The sequence below is a fragment of the Stigmatopora nigra genome, chromosome 14 (genome assembly GCF_051989575.1).
Source record: "Stigmatopora nigra isolate UIUO_SnigA chromosome 14, RoL_Snig_1.1, whole genome shotgun sequence".
NCBI classification, from domain to species: Eukaryota; Metazoa; Chordata; class Actinopteri; order Syngnathiformes; family Syngnathidae; genus Stigmatopora; species Stigmatopora nigra.
The window spans coordinates 1512618-1529835 of NC_135521.1; the positions used below are offsets into that span (position 1 = coordinate 1512618).

The window sequence follows — 17218 nt, forward strand, 5'->3', positions numbered from 1 at the left end:
GTGTTTCTGTAAGGTTTTTGTAAGAACTGGTGTGTCTTTTATTAACATTGTGTCCAGGTCTGGTTTGTGTAGCAGCGAGGCGATCTGTTGGCGTTTAAAAAGAAACACGAGGTGATGTTGAATAGCGTAGTTTGATGCACATCTTTTTTGAAGGTCAGTTTTGCGGTCGATGCGTGGCGCTCTGGCATGAATTTAGAAAGAAAATGTAAGGAAAATAAATACATACACGCACACATATAAATGCCCTTTTGAGATGTAGCGGACTTTAAAGAAGAGGCAGATTTGGGGCAAAAGTGTTTCAATGGAGGTTTCCAATGCACTTATGAAGCCTGACGCTCCAAATTCAGCCTGACATTTCACCTCTAATTGGTTGTACGATAATATGCGGGCGCTCTTCTTGAGGGGGGTCCCTTCTCAGGTCATTGTATAGCTGTAGGTGCTGAGCAGGAAGAAGAAAAAATGGCCATTGTCTTGGACAATTTTATAGGATAACGTTGTTTTTTGAGTCGGAAAATGCAATTATTTGAATGGCTGTTTTAAAGGGAGTGTTTTTTTTAGCATTATCATTCTGTGAAGTTGGGAATCTGCAAAAAAACCTCCCAATCATAACAAAAGCAGATCCCCCGTTGAGAACCGGATCAAACTGCCACAAAGACAAATAGTATTTCAGCTATTGGAGCTTTATTATTGTAATGTATTGATAAAAACATGGCGACAACCTGACTTGAACTTGTTGCTTTGCATGTTATTCTTGTTCTTGATTGGGCTTATTCATCAATTTGTAGCATCCTGGCATATTTTCAAGCCCTTGTTTTTTGTGAAAAGAAGACACAAGATGCTATCACGCACCGGGTAATTTGTCCTGTCTTTGTTCCTTTTCTTTTTTTTCTATCCGCTGCTATTTGCTCTTCAGTAGACGGAGAGGTACTCGTGTAAACCTGATAAAATGGGATCTGAGGTCACGAGAATAAGGCTGAAACAAAAGGGGAAAAAAACTGAAACTTGAGTGCCACTTTAAAAATGCTCCGTTTGTTGCCTGAACATTAGTTCACTGTTTTTTTTAAGTCAAGTGAAATAGGTTAACTTGAAATTTCAAGTTCTGCTATGTCTTTTTTTATTAGTAATATAGTGCTCCATGATGAAAAAAAAAATAGCTTTTATCACTTTGCTCCCTTTCACTGCTAGATTTTGTACAAAAAATTCAAACGCATTAACAATGGCTGGCTGTAGAAGTGACTGTGTAGTTCCCTTCAGAAAGAGTGCATTTAGAGCCTGGCTTTTAGACCAACAAAATTGCAATCAATTCTTTGGCTGTTTGGTGTGCAAAAATAGGACAACAAAAACAAAAAAAATCCTCATATTGACTGATATTTGTAAGTGGGAGTCCCTTAAAGTCAATTCGAGAAATTCTGCCTGCATTAAGTTTATTTTTTATCATTCATCCAGTATTTTATTAATGTTTGACCTCATGATGAAAACAGAACTTTTCTTGGTTAAAATTTCATCTCCTGTTTTAAAAATGCTTAAATTTTCCATAAAAATCTAACTTAACATGATTTTCATCCTTCAAGTTCCACAATTTGATCGTAGTTGCTCATTTTTGGTGCTTCTAGTCATGTGGTTGATCGTTTTTGATGGTTGTTTGAGTGGCGCACAGTGATTTCAAATACTAACTATAACATAAAAGCATTTATCTGCTCATCTTGAAATGTATACGAGGTCACAAGGTCATGAAAAGCGTGCAAACCTGCCACAAAATAGATTCATAATTAATCACATATATGTACAGGCGTCATCGTCTACCTTCAACCAACACAAAGGACTAAAAATAGAAATTATCCTTCAACTACAATCTTGCAGTCTAGTTACATATGTCCTTTAATATGTGCTGTCCCTTACTAACTAAATCAAACACAAAACGCAATGATGAATATCTGACTGTACTTTTAAAAAACATTTCTGCCTGTTTGTTTGCCTTTTTGGGAAATGCACAAAGACTTGGCAAATCAGTCCCTGGTCACTACTGACCACCAGAAAAGCGCCGCTTCATTTCCAGCAGCGACGCACGCTCTTTTCCAAAGAGACAGTCATTTTTTTCCCCCTACTCTGTCGTGCTAAGAATTTCAGTTTCACGCCATCTGTTCATTTTATGCTTCAGAAGGCCTTTTGGTGGGCCGAGCTCGAATGTGCATCCGGAGTTTGTTGACCGAGCCCCCTTTAGTGCGTCTCTCCCAAAACAAAATGGAGTTTTCAGATGATCCGTGCAAACAAAGCTGGCCAGCGGCAGATAACAAAGGGTCACTGTGTATGTTAGAGCAGCCAAATTCGGTGTGTGTGTGTGCTTTACACGTGTGTGGTGGTCTAGCGGTGTAGTAAAGACAGAAAAGATATCTAAAGAGGGGGTCTTGCCTATTGGGTGTTATCTCAGATGCCATTCATTTTGGCATCATTTGCTAAATCTTGTTTTTTTTTGCTGTATTTCAAGTGGTTCTTAGAGTTCACCTTTTTTCTGCTAACTCAGATTGAAACTGCACTTCAACCGTGCTCTCGAACTAACAAGCTTGCGACGTTTTTTTTCTTCTTCTCCGTAACTGCATTAGCATCTCTGTAGGGATCGTGTTAAGTTGGAAAAAAGTGGGAAGAAAGGCGAAGAAAAAGTGTTTAATGAATGCTTTATGAGCGACTGGGCTCACTGGGGATCTCTTACTTTTTAATCCGATGTCTGCAATTTGCAGCATGGGCACTTTATATCAACATTACATTGAAAATACTTGCAAATATTGTGCAGAAGATAGTCCAAATTCAATCGGAAGAATATTTTCTTGAGTTTAAAATGCTGCATTGGAGTAGATATGTCACAAAAAATACTAAAAACATATTTTCTAAAATGATCTTTCATCGTCAAGGGCACTGAATGAGTCAGTGAGTCCATACAAAAAGCATTAAGTGAATTATGAATATATTTTTTTAGATAACAACAAGACGTACCAATGAATCTAATTTCCTCGTTTCTATACTGGCCTTAAATTCAGTTATTCTAGTTTATGTGCTCAGGGTTTTTTTTCTTTAAAAGACTCTTGTATCTATTATATGAAAATATGCCTGACCAGATGATGACTCATAATTCTAGCCACTCAGTGGACAGCCATATTAAAAATGCAGACTGGATCTTAAGTCTTGGCAGCGATGGGTGCGTCGAGGCTCGGCTAATGCGCTGATGATCGCTGCCAGATCTCTCGCTTTCTTACGTTGCGTCGATAGGCTAAGGAAAGCTACCTTTTCGCTGGAGGCAAGCAGTCATCGATCCCATATTTTCTGCAACCGCTTCCAAACGGGCGCGCCATTCGCCAGAGATTTCTTATTGAGGGAACGGATGCATATTTAAGCCTTACTATACTATGTCGTTTTTTAAGGGAAAAAAGCCTTACAATACTATGTTTTTTTTTTAAAGCACTTAATATTTCACAATTTAATTCTTCGGTAAAACAAATACACCATTAGGAAAAAACATCAATGACTGGCATATGTTCAGAACCACAGATTGGAAAAGATGACTGTGTTGTATGCAAAAATGTTAGCAATTAACCCCCGAAAAAAACAGTTGCAACGCCAGTTCTCACCGTTTTATACACCGACATAAAGAACAAATCTACTGAGGCAAATTAGAGTATGTTACTAATACAAAAACTCTGTATTTTGCTTTACAAGCTACGCGAGAGGAGCTTATTTTTGGTCTCAACTGTTCTCAGTTGAGCTGTGATTTTGTCACCAGTGAGAAATGTGCTAAGATCTTGCCAGACTTAATAGCCTGTGTTTTCACAGACAGTGACTGGGTTACTTTTTTTTAGTTTTTTTTTAGTTTTTACAGATGGCGTGTGATGCACGCGCTGCCAGCGTTGTCTAAAAACAAGCTTTTGTTTGATCCAAAATGTATGCCAGTTTGGAAGCGGAAGGAACAAAACCACAGAAATATCAGGGATGAATTCCCATTTTGCATAAACGTCAACTGTTTTGTCAACAAGCCGATTTTCCAGTTTGTTTTCATTCAAAAACTTCATTTTTGCAAAGTAATGCACTATAAATAGGGAAACTGTGAATAGGGACTTAATGAAGGAGAAATAAAGTATACATAAAAGAACAAAATAAATATGATTTCAATGGAAAAGCATTATGCACATGTGTCAAAGTGGCGGCCCGGGGGCTAAATCTGGCCCGCCGCAACATTTTGTGTGGTCCGGGAAAGTAAATGATGAGTGCCAACTTTCTGTTCGAGGATTAAATTAAAATGAAGAGTATAGAATCAATAATTGTCATTTTTTAAGCTATTTTTTCTGTTTTTGTCTACCAAAAAGTAACATTTTGACAATGTATAGAGTTTTTGTATGTGAAGCATTTTATTTTATTTTTTTGTTGTTATATTTATGTTCTGCAGGAGATTGTTTTCCATCCTAAAATATGTTTTATTCTCTTTTACAGTTTTTCCTGATCTAACCATACAACAAATAGAAGACCATCTTTCTGGATTCCCGGTCTGGTGTGTGGACTTTAGCATCCAACCTTCTTTTCTTGTAAGTAAATATCATTATTTATCAAAATTTTATCAAAATATTCCCTTAAAATGCGCCAAAATATCTTCCAAAGTTAGGCATGACAAAGCCAAGCCATTTTTATGGCCATATTCTAACTGAATCCATCATGCTTTTTTGATTAAGACTTTGTAAAGATCCTTAAGTAGGGATTTATTTTTGTTACAAGCACGTCCACGAGGACATCTGTTTCCTGGAATCGGGTTCTCTGTTGATTCTGCGGACCAGCATAAATTAGCCTCTTAATTTGCATGAAAATAAACACGTCAGGATGAAATGTAACAACATGACAGCTTTGATTAAGTTCTACACGTCCTTTTTTTGTAGCTTAACCACCAGGAAGGACCACTCGAATGAAAATGGGGGAACACGGCGTCTTTATTATGCGCATTTTTGAGAAATGAGCCTAGTTGGGGCAGCCGGGCTTTTGTCTTGAACTTTGAACCCGAAGACCATGTGTCCATGCTGCTGGTGCCCCTTTGCGTCCATCCCAGGGGAGAAAAAAACAATTAGGAGAATTAGAAGAGAAAATATGGCCAGGCTGAAAAGGTCGAATGCCGTTCGCCATTTTGCTCGTTAAATCCGCGGCTTAAGGCAACGGCTTTCTGCGGGAATTAGAAAAAAAATGACTACTTGTGGAGCGTATTCTTGCTCTTTTAATTGCATTTCTTATAATGCAACATCACTTTGATTTTAACCGGAATAAGCTGAACTTTGAGTTGAACTAGCGGTAGATGATAAAAAAAATAACAAAAAATTAGAAAGTGTCCTCAAAAAAGGGGAAAAATGTCGTTTTTTGGGACAAAAAAAAAAACATCTAAAACCCCAAAACAACATTTTGAATTTATGAATGCAATCTTACCAAGAAAAATACTCCATTTTCTCATTATGAGAAGAAAAAAACTACTACAGAATAATGTAATCATTATAATTAAAGCTAATAAATCAACTTTTCAGCTTCCTCAAACACAATTGTAAGCTTACAATGTCGTCTTAATTAATATTCATAAATCCCTACTACTTCCAGTTTTTTTATATATATAAATAGCCTTAGCTTTTACGTCAAAATAGCAGCTGAACTGCTGTAAATATCTCTCCCCTAGCTTTTTATACGTATGTTAATATAGGATGCTTTAAATAAATGATCAATCAACGAGCGGACGCCAGCTGCTTGCCGGCGTCTTGTCATAGGCTGTCAATGGAAATATGAATCATAAACCTCATAAACAATAAGCTCCCGGTGTCACCCCCCTCCATTTTTATTAAATAAGCCGCTTGTCTTTGCACTTTATTGTTAAACAGCAAATCACTGTTGCCATTGGACCATATTTTCCATTTTATTTATTCAGAGGGCTATTCATTATTATTAATAATAGTAAAAAACAAATTTTGGTGGTTTTCTAAACTCGAGGAATGAATTGATTGAAAGCAAACGGGGTGGATTTGTGAAGTATAGATTTTTATCCATTTGGTTGATTGGATGTTGCCATAAAAAAAAAGATGGCGGGGACAAGACACTGCTTTTAAATCAATGACATCTCTTGTTTAAAATGAAAGTGGCTGTCAAGAAGAGAATTAACTGCCATACCGCCTTCGATAAATGACCATGTCGAATATAACGTAGACAAAAGAAGGGTCAACAACATGATCAGTTTATCTACCAAAATGGATGGTGGGCGGAATTTAGTGGAGACCTTCACAAAACTGAATAAATCCAATAAATTGAATGGATGTATGATGTTTACTCTCGGGAGCGAGCTTTTAAAATCACACAAAAAAACATTTCTGGGAAATCTCAAACTCAAAAACAAGAGATCTAAAGTAGTTTGGCTGTGTTGTTCATTTAGTGGGCAGCTGTTGAAATAAGTTAAAAGATCATTAGATGACTTCAACATCCTTTTGCACCAAAATGTCCGCTTAAGGAAGAATGAATAATGATAGTCATTAGAACATGTGACTTGATTTATGTGTGTGTGTGTTGATAAAGAGAACAAATCAACCATCGCGGTGAGTTAGAGTGCTTCAACTCAAGCACCCTCGACATGCCGGGTCAAGTGAACGGCAAAGCCAGGGCAAGATTGATTAATGTTGTGGCTCACGAGCCTTATATGGCTCTTTTGATGGGTGTAAGACGTGCATTTCAGACTTTTTGTACTTTTAAAAAGTTATAAGTAGTCCAATGTTCATGGATTTTTATTTTTAATTTCGTAATGTGGCTCTCAAGGAACTAGATTTAAAAATAGGAATAAAAAAACTGTAAATATGTTTGTTTCACGTTATAATTACAATCCTAATCATACGCAAATACAATTCTTGGAATTTTATTGCATCAGGACCCAAAACAAATATAATTTCTAGTCATAACAATAACATAAAGACAACATTAAGTTATTTAAATGACCAAAAACTAAACAAATCAACATTGCATGTTTACTAAGCTACCAAACTCCCTCCAAAACATCCCAATTGGCAAGTAGTACCCGAATATAAGCCGCCAGCCCAGCCAAACAATGATAAAAAGTGCCAAATATTATTTTAAAATCACAAATAGTCAATTATCTTATGCTAAGAAGATATTTTTTTCATTTGAACTTCAAATGTGAGGTCTCTACAAGTGTACATGTTGAAGTGCATGTGCAATCAAAGCTAGTTATGCTCATTATATTTTTTAATGGCCGCCATCGTGAGTGATAATTGCTCTCATTAGGCTGTTGAGAATTCAAATAAGATCGACAAATGTGTTGTTTGTCAGGAAACGGCAATAATTGTGACTTTCCAAGCAATGCTTTCGTGGCTCTTGGAAATTGCACCAGAATAAGAGGAACAAAGTTAACCTGAAAATTGCACGCCTCGTAGGCACACTTTTTATATTGCCTGTAAAAATGGCCTTTTTTTCTGGATTGCTTTTCTGTATAAAAAGACCTCCAATTCATACCACATGACTTCAAATCAGAAAATCCCCTTTAATATCTAATTAAATAAGCATTTTCCAGATTTTTTTTGTTACCAGGCATCCTTCCCATAGACCAGGGTTCGAAAACCTTTTTGATGGAAAAAGCCAAAAACAATTCATATTTTTTTAAATGTTAATCCTTGCGAGCCACGCTCCAAATTTAAAAGTCGACATACATGAAAATGTGTGCCTTTTTTATACACTTCACCACTTTTAAAGTACAAAAAGTCTCTGAATTTTTTTGACAACATGGATACATTTTTGCAAATCAATGAGTATCAATGAAAAAATCCATATTAAAAATGCTTTATAAGGCGCTGGGGCTAGTATCAATGCCATAATACTAACATAACGCTTCTATTCCTGCGCTTTCTCACCAGCAGTTTCCATAGTTTACCTCAAAGGTTAGTGGAGAGCCATATGTGGCTTCCGAGCCAGAGGTTCCCTACCCCTACCATAGACTATGCTTTATACTTCTCTGCAGGAAAACTATTCAACATCCACCCTGACCGGATACCCAAACTACCTCATCTGGCTTAATGTAAAGGACAACAAGTCAAATCAATAGTTTGTGCCCCAAATCTTAGTTTTCTCTCCCGAGCCAGAGTCTAAGGATCGCAGGTCTAGATTCGATTTACGCAGATCAACCATAGAATATCACCTTTCCGTTGAGCTTCTTGTTTCCCCATGACAAATCAATAGAGGCAGCAGATGTATTTCCAGTCCACCTGACAATTTACTCCTCCATTTTTCCCTGACTTATACGATATACTTGAACTATTCGACTTGAGAACGATCTCATTGGCTGACCCCTGTTTTTTTTCGATAACGTGACCTGGTTTAAAGTTTGAAGGTGCGACTTGGAGATTTTTTTTACTTTAAAAACGCAGAACTTCAATAAAGAAGATAGCAAATCAAAACCACTTTTTTTCCCAAAAACTTAAAAGACTCCTTTTGACAAAAAACCTTAGTTGAGTCCAACAAAATAAACAGTTATTTTTCACCCCTGCTTGTAAAAACAGTCCTTTATGGGCTGATAATTTTCTGTAACAAGAAAAGTAAATCCATTTTAGAAGAAAAATACAATGATCTCTTAGCCGCATTTTGCTCTGCTCTTAAAGACAGGTTTTTTTTCCCCTAATGCTTTATTTTTGTGCTGTTATGTTTTGAAATTACTGATCGAGATTGTTAGACCTTGCAATTTTCACTAGGTTAAGACGTTTTTAGCCTTACTATACTATGTCGTTTTTTTAAGATAAAAGCCTGACTATACTGTCATTTTGAAAAGAAAAAAGCCTTACTATACTATGTCATTTTGAAAGAAAAAAGCCTTACTATACTATGTCGTTTTCTGAGAAAAAATAGCCTTACAATACTGGATTCTGCAGTTTTTTAAGGATACAGTATAACATATCCATACCAAATAGAGGCTTGGTGTTTAACCCGCAATTTCCTGCCTTGAAAGGAAGTATCTTAAACCCAGTGTGTTTTTTTTTGGTTACATTTATGTTCAGTAGGAGATAGACCATCACCGGGGAACTAAACCAAACCAGATTGCTTCCCATCCTGACATTTTTTTATTCTCTTTTCCAGTTTTTCCTGCATTAACTGAACAACCAATGAAAGAACATCTCTCAATTCCTGGAACCTTCTTTTCTTGCAAGTAAATATCATTATTTACCAACCATTTTTCATACCACACCAGATTGCAGCAACATCACAACTTTAATAGATCATCAAATAACTGTCAAAAAAAGTAAACACCATTTACAAAAACCATTAATTATTGTTAGCATGCACCAAAAAAAAAAAAAAAAGATTCATTAAGGACACATTTACTCTACAACAAGCAATCCATTTAATGATTTGAAGCATCAAATTGAAACATAGAAAGTAGGATAATTTCCCAAAGCCCTTTTTTTTCTTGCAAAATCCCGCTTAATTTTCCCATCTTTAGTCGCTAAAGTTTTCATAGAAAAATGGCCGAGGGGAAATCAACACCTGCAAGTCATTTCTTTTCTTTGAAGCCCACCCCCCCAAATGCACCCGAGATTTAAACTCTGGGTGGACTCGCTAAAGAAAAGGCATTCTGTCGACACAATTTGGCCAGGTCACGTGAAATATGTGCTACATGAGGCGTGTTAGTGCCCAGCCATGCATTCTATGTAGATATATATTTATATATTACTTTTTTTTAAATGAAGCATGTGTGTCCTCAAGGGAAACAATGGTAAAACAAATTTGGCCTGGCTTGGATAAAATATTATTCTATATTTCCTAGGCAGATGCTGCAATCATTGGACATATTTCATCCCATAATAATAAACAATAATGGATATAATTCCCTTCTGTGTAATATAATCACGAGTAACCTCCTATTAATGAGACACAGATGTGCAGTGTACATTTCTGCGATTTTTTTTTTTTGATTGACACTCTCGGATTTATTCCTTAAATGATGTTTATGATCATAATTATAACCCCCCCGAGCTGTTTCTTATATTAAATGCTGATTAGGAAATTTAAAGTGGTTATCATAAGTGAAGCTCTATTTCTCCATTGAATTCGACATAGAAAGAATGGCTTTTTTTTGTTGATATATTTCAAAATAGAGAAAATAATTAACCATTTTAATGCAATTTTATTGGGGTTAAAAGTGGCGTGGTGAATAAGTGGTTAGCACTTGTGCCTCACAGTTCTGAGATCGCGGGTTCAATAGAAGATAAGAGTCCGTACATACATTTTCAATCCGTTTTAAGTAATAATTGTAATGTTTGCACATGTAAACACTCATAAAATAGACTAAGATGAAGTATTTTTCTTTTGTACGATCAACTTAGCATATAAACACTTTAGTTTGAAGTTTGTGTGGTTGAAATAAGTCGAAACGATCCGAAATGTTTCTTTCCGAAGCGTTGAATCGCGATTAACGAAGTCGCCATTTGACATTTAAAAGCATTGAAAAACGTGAAGCAATCCAGTCATTCCAAATCATTATCCACCTAGCCTCCACATAATTGTCGACCTTTAAAGGCCCCCGGCCGTCCCTCCGTCCGTCGTTCACCCCGCCGCCCCTTTTCTAGCCGTCGTCCGTCCCCGCCATCGTCGCGTTATTGGCGAAAAAAGTCGTGGTAGGAGGAGCGCACTTCACTTCAGGTAACGAGGCTGCTCCCGGGAGCTCCTGTGATTGCCTCCAGTGCCGCTAATTGATTTAGTGCGAGGTCGCCCCCAGTGACCGGGGGCCCAGGGAGGAATTTCCTGTTTCTGCATGTATAATTCAGTGGCTTCCTGTGCCGGAGCACGCCGTGTGCACTTCCAGCTGCCTTTCTTGTTTTAGTCAACGCATGCAAATGCATGCCTGCCTGCTTCCTAATATTGCAACAATGTTACAGTATGCACGGCGGAAGACTAAAAACTGGACGTATTAGGATTCATTTATCAGATTGGTGGGAATCGCAGTTCTCGGGTCGAGGGTTCGAAAAGCCTTACTAAACTATGTTGTTTTTTGAGAAAAAAAGCCTTACTATACTATGTCGTTTTTTTGAGAAAAAAAGCCTTACTATATTATGTCGTTTTTGGCGACGACAAAAAGCCTTACTATAACTGTCATTTTTTTAACGAAAAAAAGCCTTACTATAACTGTCATTTTTTTAACGAAAAAAAGCCTTACTATACTATGTCATTTTTTTTACGAAAAAGCCTTACTATACTATGTCGTTTTTTTGAGAAAAAAAACCTTACTATACTATGTCGTTTTTTAAACCCCCCAAAAAACCCCTAAAAAAAAACAACTTCAACACATATGCCTGTAAAACTAATGCATTAATTTGCATAATTAATTGTGACTTCTCACGCCAGCGCGTTCAAGATGTTAACGTTTACCACCCTCGACCCCCTCCTCGTATTTATTGGCTGAAAAGCTGGCGGCCCCTTGGTTCTTGTTGTGTGAGTGGAGAGTGAATTAGTTTGACAACTTTAGTGCTGCTTGAGATAAACAACAGCGTCTACCTTTAGCCTGCTCCCATAAATCGATCCATGCAGACTTTCTTCTTAAGATCAATGTTAGGTTCTGTACTAGGCGTCTTTGTGGATATGTATGTGTGTTTTATCCTCTTACACACTGATGCTAACTCTGTAAGTAAAAACAATAAGTGCTATTAGGCATTCTATGTGTACGTGTGGGTGTGTTTGTGTGGTTAATTCCTTATGGCATGAGTTGAGAACCCTTTTGAGAGAGAGCCAGGAACTATCTGTATCTAAAATATCTCTTTATTTGACAATATACTGTAGGACGTGAGTAGATGGAACCCGCTCTCAGCACTGTGAGGCAGATCTGCTAACCACTTGAACACTGTGCCGCCAACTTGATGATGCTGTGTTACCAAACAAAGGTAAAATGTTGTTGTTATTAATGAAAATATTATTGTAGTTTTGACATCATTGATGCAAACAGTAGGAGAATAATTCTGTGAACAGCTCTTTACTTCAAGTATGTACTTGAAATACATAAACGCTTATGATAATGACGCATGTTGTTTGTACGTTTGTTTCCACGGTTACGCATCACCGTGAAGTGGTCAAGGATGGACAAAGACAAAACAAAGTGCTCGAAGGCTGAAAAAAAGAGGTTTGTAGGAGACTTCATTTATTTTCCTTTCCTCTGCTTAACCTCACAAAGGTAGCAAGGGGTGCTGGAGCCTAACCCAGCCAACTTAATTTTCTTTAGGACAGAATAACTAGAAATGTTAACCTTTAAAAGCCACATTTGTTCTATTTGGCAAAGAATGACATGATCTCAGTATCATTTTAAGGATTTTTATTGGCTTTTTTAATCTGTAATTGTTTTGTTTCATGAAGTTTGACATTCCTGATGCATTTAAACTGTAGAATTGCAGTATTTTTCATTGTTGCACACTCCATATTCTTGACATTTACAGACAAGACTGTTACTACGTCATCAAGATTCCCGACCGACGACGGCAATCATGATCCTCTCACCAAGGTGAAAGCAAAAGCAGCCATATTTATTTGAACATTTGTTAGGTGCATAGTCCAGCGAGGTGAATGTAGTTGGCGGTCAAAAAGCGGAGGATGCAATTAGTCCTTTATGTATTTTTTTATTCACACATCAGTCATTTCATCTTCCATGTCGTCACCCTCCGTTTCTCCTTCCGCTTCTTCATCGTCGTCTTCCTCTTCTGACGTTAGGTTGGGATCGTCGGCCTGAGATTGGCACTTGTTACACGAGCAGGTGAACATGTAGTTCTCCCTGAAAACATGACCACTGTAAATGTTAACTATATTTAAAAAAAAACATGTCGATTGTCTACATTGAACAACTACTTTTCATGTTAATTGCTCAAAGCTAAGCGTACCAAACTGTTTATTTCTAATTGAACATTCTCATCATGATCAAGTTGAGTCAACAATGTTTATTTATTTTTCTCCGGTCGACCCGAGCACGTTGCGGCATTCCAAAGACGGAGGAAATGACAACGGATGGATCAATTAAGTAAAAGGTAAGTTTTTCATCGATCCGTGTGTACGTTTGTATCACTAACCTTAAAATTTTGTGTCTGCTGTGACGGCTTCTGTCCCGTTGACAGCAATCCAGGTAACTGATGCAGATCTCCTGAAGACCACATGATGGACTCATCAGGACAAGATTTCCATGTAAGTATACATACATACATGTATGTATGAATGTATGTTTGTACACATACTTGTATGTATACAAACAGATATTCATGCATGCAGGTAAGTATGTTTGTGTACATGCGTACGTGTATGCATGCATGTATACATACATGCATGCACGCACGCATGCTTGTGCACATACATGTACGTACCTGCGTACATGTATGTGCGCGCACAGACATGGGGGGGGGAGGGCCGTGGGGGCGTGCTCGGGCACGCGGGGGGGCCGTGGGGGCGTGCTCGGGCACGCGGGGGGGCCGTGGGGGCGTGCCCGGGCACGCGGGGGGGCCGTGGGGGCGTGCACGGGCACGCGGGGGAAAATGGGGGGGATGTAGACACTCGTTGGCCTCCTTCTTCTGTGCGAGCGCACAACCCCCCTCCGCACGCTCGCGCGTGCCCGAGCACGCCCCCACGGCCCCCCCGCGTGCCCGGGCACGCCCCCACGCCCCCCCCGCGTGCCCGAGCACGCCCCCACGGCCCCCCCCCCCCCCCCCCGCGTGCCCGAGCACGCCCCCACGGCCCTCCCCCCATGTCCGCACACGTGTACATGCGTACACATGCATACATACATGTATGTATGCATGCATGTATACACACATGCATACATGTGTATGCATGCGTGTATACACATGCCACGTGCATCAACTGACCTGGCCAGGCTGGATGTCGTTGAGGGCACTGAGGTGAAGCAGGAAGTTGTTGTCAGGAAAGGAAGCCTCAGCATTGGGCACACAACTATGGTTGCCTGGACAAGAGCAAAAAAAATACAAAATAAATTAATCCTTCATTTGTATTTGTACAAAGATACGCGAGTCACGTTAACTTACATGAACTCTGAAGCACAAAGAGGCCAGAACCTTCGACATTTAGGAAGTCTCCCGTTTCTAAAAAGCAAGCAGAGAAAAATGAAGGTAGCCAACCCAAGTACAAACGCTTTTCTTCAAATTTGCCAACAATCAATGAATGTCAGATAGAGAGAGCTGTTAACATGAATTAACTTGATATTGGTTTCTCTCAAAAAGCCAATTCCTGATTGAAATGGTTGGCCATCCCCTCTGAGCTCTTTTTTTCTTCTAACCTCTCTCAATCTCTTTGTACAGCTGGTCGATGAAGGAGTCCAGTTTCGACCTCTGCTGGGCGGGAAGCTCCACTGCGTCGCAGGCGTGAACCCACTGACTGAGAGAGCTGCGGAGGGGGCACACAACCAAAGATCACAAATCCATCTATATATACATTAATAAAAAAAACAAATGAAATAAAGAGCTGTCTCACCTTGTCCCGATTCCTTGACCGTTAGTTCCAACCAGAGCAAAGAGTGACCGGAAGCCCTCGGGAAGGAACCACTGGAACACAAACTTTCATTATGTACTGACAAATGGCTTCATTTAAATCCCTATACAAGCATCATTGTCAATTATATTTTCTTCTTTTCTTGTTACATTGACTACTTCTTTATTGATTATGTATTTGTCTATTTGTTGTTGTTATTGCTTATTTTGTGGTGAGGATTTAAATCTCATTCTACTTGTATAATGACAATAAAAGCATGCAATTCAAATGAATATTTGTGCTTACTCGACTCAGTTGATCATCATAAAGCGCCTCTTTGAAAAGATCCTGCAGCACTACCAACTGACCCTAAAAAATATACATATATATCATTAAATAAGCAAACTATTGACCAATGCAATGCATGGCCGCCATTATTTTTTCCCCTAAAAAGAAGCATATCTACCCTGAACTTGTCGCCGAGCAGCTTGTGTGCCAGTTCTTCTTCTTCATTGGCGGTGCGGCTGCAGAAATGCGAGAAGACCCTCTGCCAGTGTGCTTTATCTTTGGCCTGGACAACAGAATGGCGCACATAAACTTGTATTGTCAGTATTTTTTTTTGTGGCTAGCCAAGTGCCTGAGTAAAAACTGCATTTATAGTCTTAACGATTCACTCTTGCACAGGTACAAAGGGTGAAAGTGAAAAGCGTTAAACACTCCACTCCCTCCTTTATATGTAGAAATAAAGCATCCCACGATGCTAAGGGCCGTTTGACTTCATTAGCCGACTATGTGAGGTTACATTGTGAACGAGTGCTGACACCTCCAATTCTCCTAAAAAAAACGACTTACTTGTTTGACAGTGGCGACCATTCTGGCCATCAGCATGATACTTGAAGTCTCTGGAGGATAGTGCATACTCCTGCAGAAAAAACACAATATTAGTAGTGGAAATCATAAAAGATTTTTAAAATGTGATGAGGCAAGATGGCCATTACCTCCAGGCATCTTTAAGCTTATTGACGGGGTGATCTGGATCTTCCTGGGACGGCCCGAGACACAGAGCTCGGTGGTACTGGTCGGCTGCAGCTTGCCGACACTCTGTACTGCAGTACATGACCTGGTGGGGGTATCGGAATCAACAAATAAACATTAAAACGGTTAATTTTCTCATGATACCCATTACGCAAACATATATGCTCCCATTCGTGGTACTGATGAGAGTGGAGGATGCTCACATAAACAAAAAGAGTACTTTTCCGCCGTCTGGCGGCGCTTATATGTAATTACAGCAAAATAAAAAAAAGAATTCTGATTGTTTTTAGAAAGGTGGACTTTTATCAATATTTTTAAGCATTTTTACTGGCTTTCAATTGAGAAGTAAGCTCATCTATGACACTTTGCTATATTTGACGAGGTTCAGTTGTTATCACAATAAATGAAAAAGGGATAGCATTGTGGGCAGTGTTATTTTATGAATTTACTTTTTAATACTACGGGATACTAAGAGGTTTTAATGAGCGGACGTACCTGGCACTGAGGGCATGATGTGTGGAGCTGTGGTCGAACAGGACAGAGTTCTGGATAAGGAAGGGTGAGCGCCGGATTGCCCGAAAGTCGCCGGGCGTTTTCTTCCGCCGTCTCGAGAGCTCGTAAGCAGTATTCGCATGCTGTTGAAAAGAGAAATTCAAAGGTTAATCATGAGACAACCAAGTTGATGACAGCAACAACTAATGTGTCTCACCTTTGTATTTATACAAGGCATTCCACAGGAACTGTGCACAGACAAGTGGGCGTTCAATGAAAATCGCCTCTCCTTTCTTGATGCTCCTTTTGGCAAATAAACCTTTACCCTAAGGGAAAAAATAACAGATCTAAATAAAAATGGATGCTGATCTAAACGAAATACAACCACATAATTTAGCAATTGTTGTCTGATTTAAGATCTTTTTGTTTTTTAAAATCACAATTTATCAAGCATCTAGTACAGATCACTGCATTTTAATTAATATTGCAAGACGCTTTGGATCGGATTTGTTTTTGCAGTTATAGATTTGGGGGTCAGATTTTGCATGGAAATATCAATGATAACTGACAAACAATTGCACATGGCTGGGCATTCCCATGCATCGGTGAAACACATGCAACATTGGATGGAAGCTTTGCTTCTTCTATGCTTCGACAAGCAGCGATCTAAACAAACTGTGCCACAATAGCCCTTAAACATAACATTTAACCAACAACTAACCTTTACATTGTCGATAAATCTAACTTCCACGCCAACTTTGCCAGGATCTACGCAGAGAGAAAACATGTCAGGCACGGAGGTCGCCATCTTGACCAGGAAACGCCAACATCCTAAACATAGATATGATTAGTATATAACTTGATGACTAAAGTCGGCGACTGAGGAAACCGGCCATCTTGCGTCGGGGAGACATCGTCTGCAGGCTTAACCACAGTGCAACTAATAAAAGGAAATTTATCCACTAAAATCGCTTTCCCAAATAGATAACATCGCGCATAAAAAATAGCCTTATATCACATTGATAACTATTGGCGTGCAAAAACAACTGCGAGTAAGTACCACGCCCACTAAAAGCCATATAGAGTAGCATGCCCGCTCTCTAGCGGCCACAATGTGAGCTGCAGTGTAGTCACATTTGGACAGTAAAAAGTAGGGCAATATAATTACAATTTAATGATTTTAATG

General features: G+C 38.8%; 1 protein-coding gene and 2 long non-coding RNA genes across 3 annotated transcripts in view; 2 read left to right on the forward strand and 1 right to left on the reverse strand.

Moving 5' to 3' along the window:
- The window catches only part of LOC144207282 (uncharacterized), a 31757-nt gene extending 22558 nt beyond the window's left edge, over positions 1–9199 (forward strand). The window contains exons 3-4 of the long non-coding RNA XR_013328621.1: positions 4477–4568; positions 9133–9199. This is a non-coding gene — a long non-coding RNA (uncharacterized LOC144207282). The remainder of the gene's footprint in view (positions 1–4476; positions 4569–9132) is intronic.
- Positions 9200–11829: 2630 nt separating this feature from the next.
- Positions 11830–14641, forward strand: LOC144207399 (uncharacterized). The gene is made up of 5 exons (XR_013328648.1): positions 11830–11930; positions 12114–12166; positions 12477–13058; positions 13146–13212; positions 14337–14641. It is a non-coding gene; the product is annotated as an uncharacterized LOC144207399 (long non-coding RNA).
- Positions 12341–16855, reverse strand: smyd5 (SMYD family member 5). Its single transcript, XM_077732859.1, has 13 exons — positions 16754–16855; positions 16250–16358; positions 16036–16175; positions 15504–15625; positions 15358–15427; positions 14972–15076; positions 14812–14874; positions 14509–14579; positions 14315–14421; positions 14064–14120; positions 13887–13981; positions 13101–13171; positions 12341–12808 (listed from the first exon to the last, which is right to left on the reverse strand). Exons 1-13 carry the CDS (start codon positions 16838–16840, stop codon positions 12661–12663), a joined length of 1245 nt encoding a protein of 414 aa, XP_077588985.1. The 5' UTR covers positions 16841–16855; the 3' UTR covers positions 12341–12660.
- Between the last annotated feature and the right edge of the window lie 363 nt (positions 16856–17218).

Excerpts from the sequence above, each read along its gene's own strand:
- smyd5 (XM_077732859.1), bottom strand. The coding sequence starts at position 16,840 with ATGGCGACCTCCGTGCCTGACATGTTTTCTCTCTGCGTAGATCCTGGC. Across the intron at positions 14,580-14,811 it reads ATGATGATCAACTGAGTCGA|TGGTTCCTTCCCGAGGGCTT; the intron begins GTAAGCACAAAT and ends TTTGTGTTCCAG. Across the intron at positions 13,982-14,063 it reads CTTTGTGCTTCAGAGTTCAT|GCAACCATAGTTGTGTGCCC; the intron begins GTAAGTTAACGT and ends GCTCTTGTCCAG.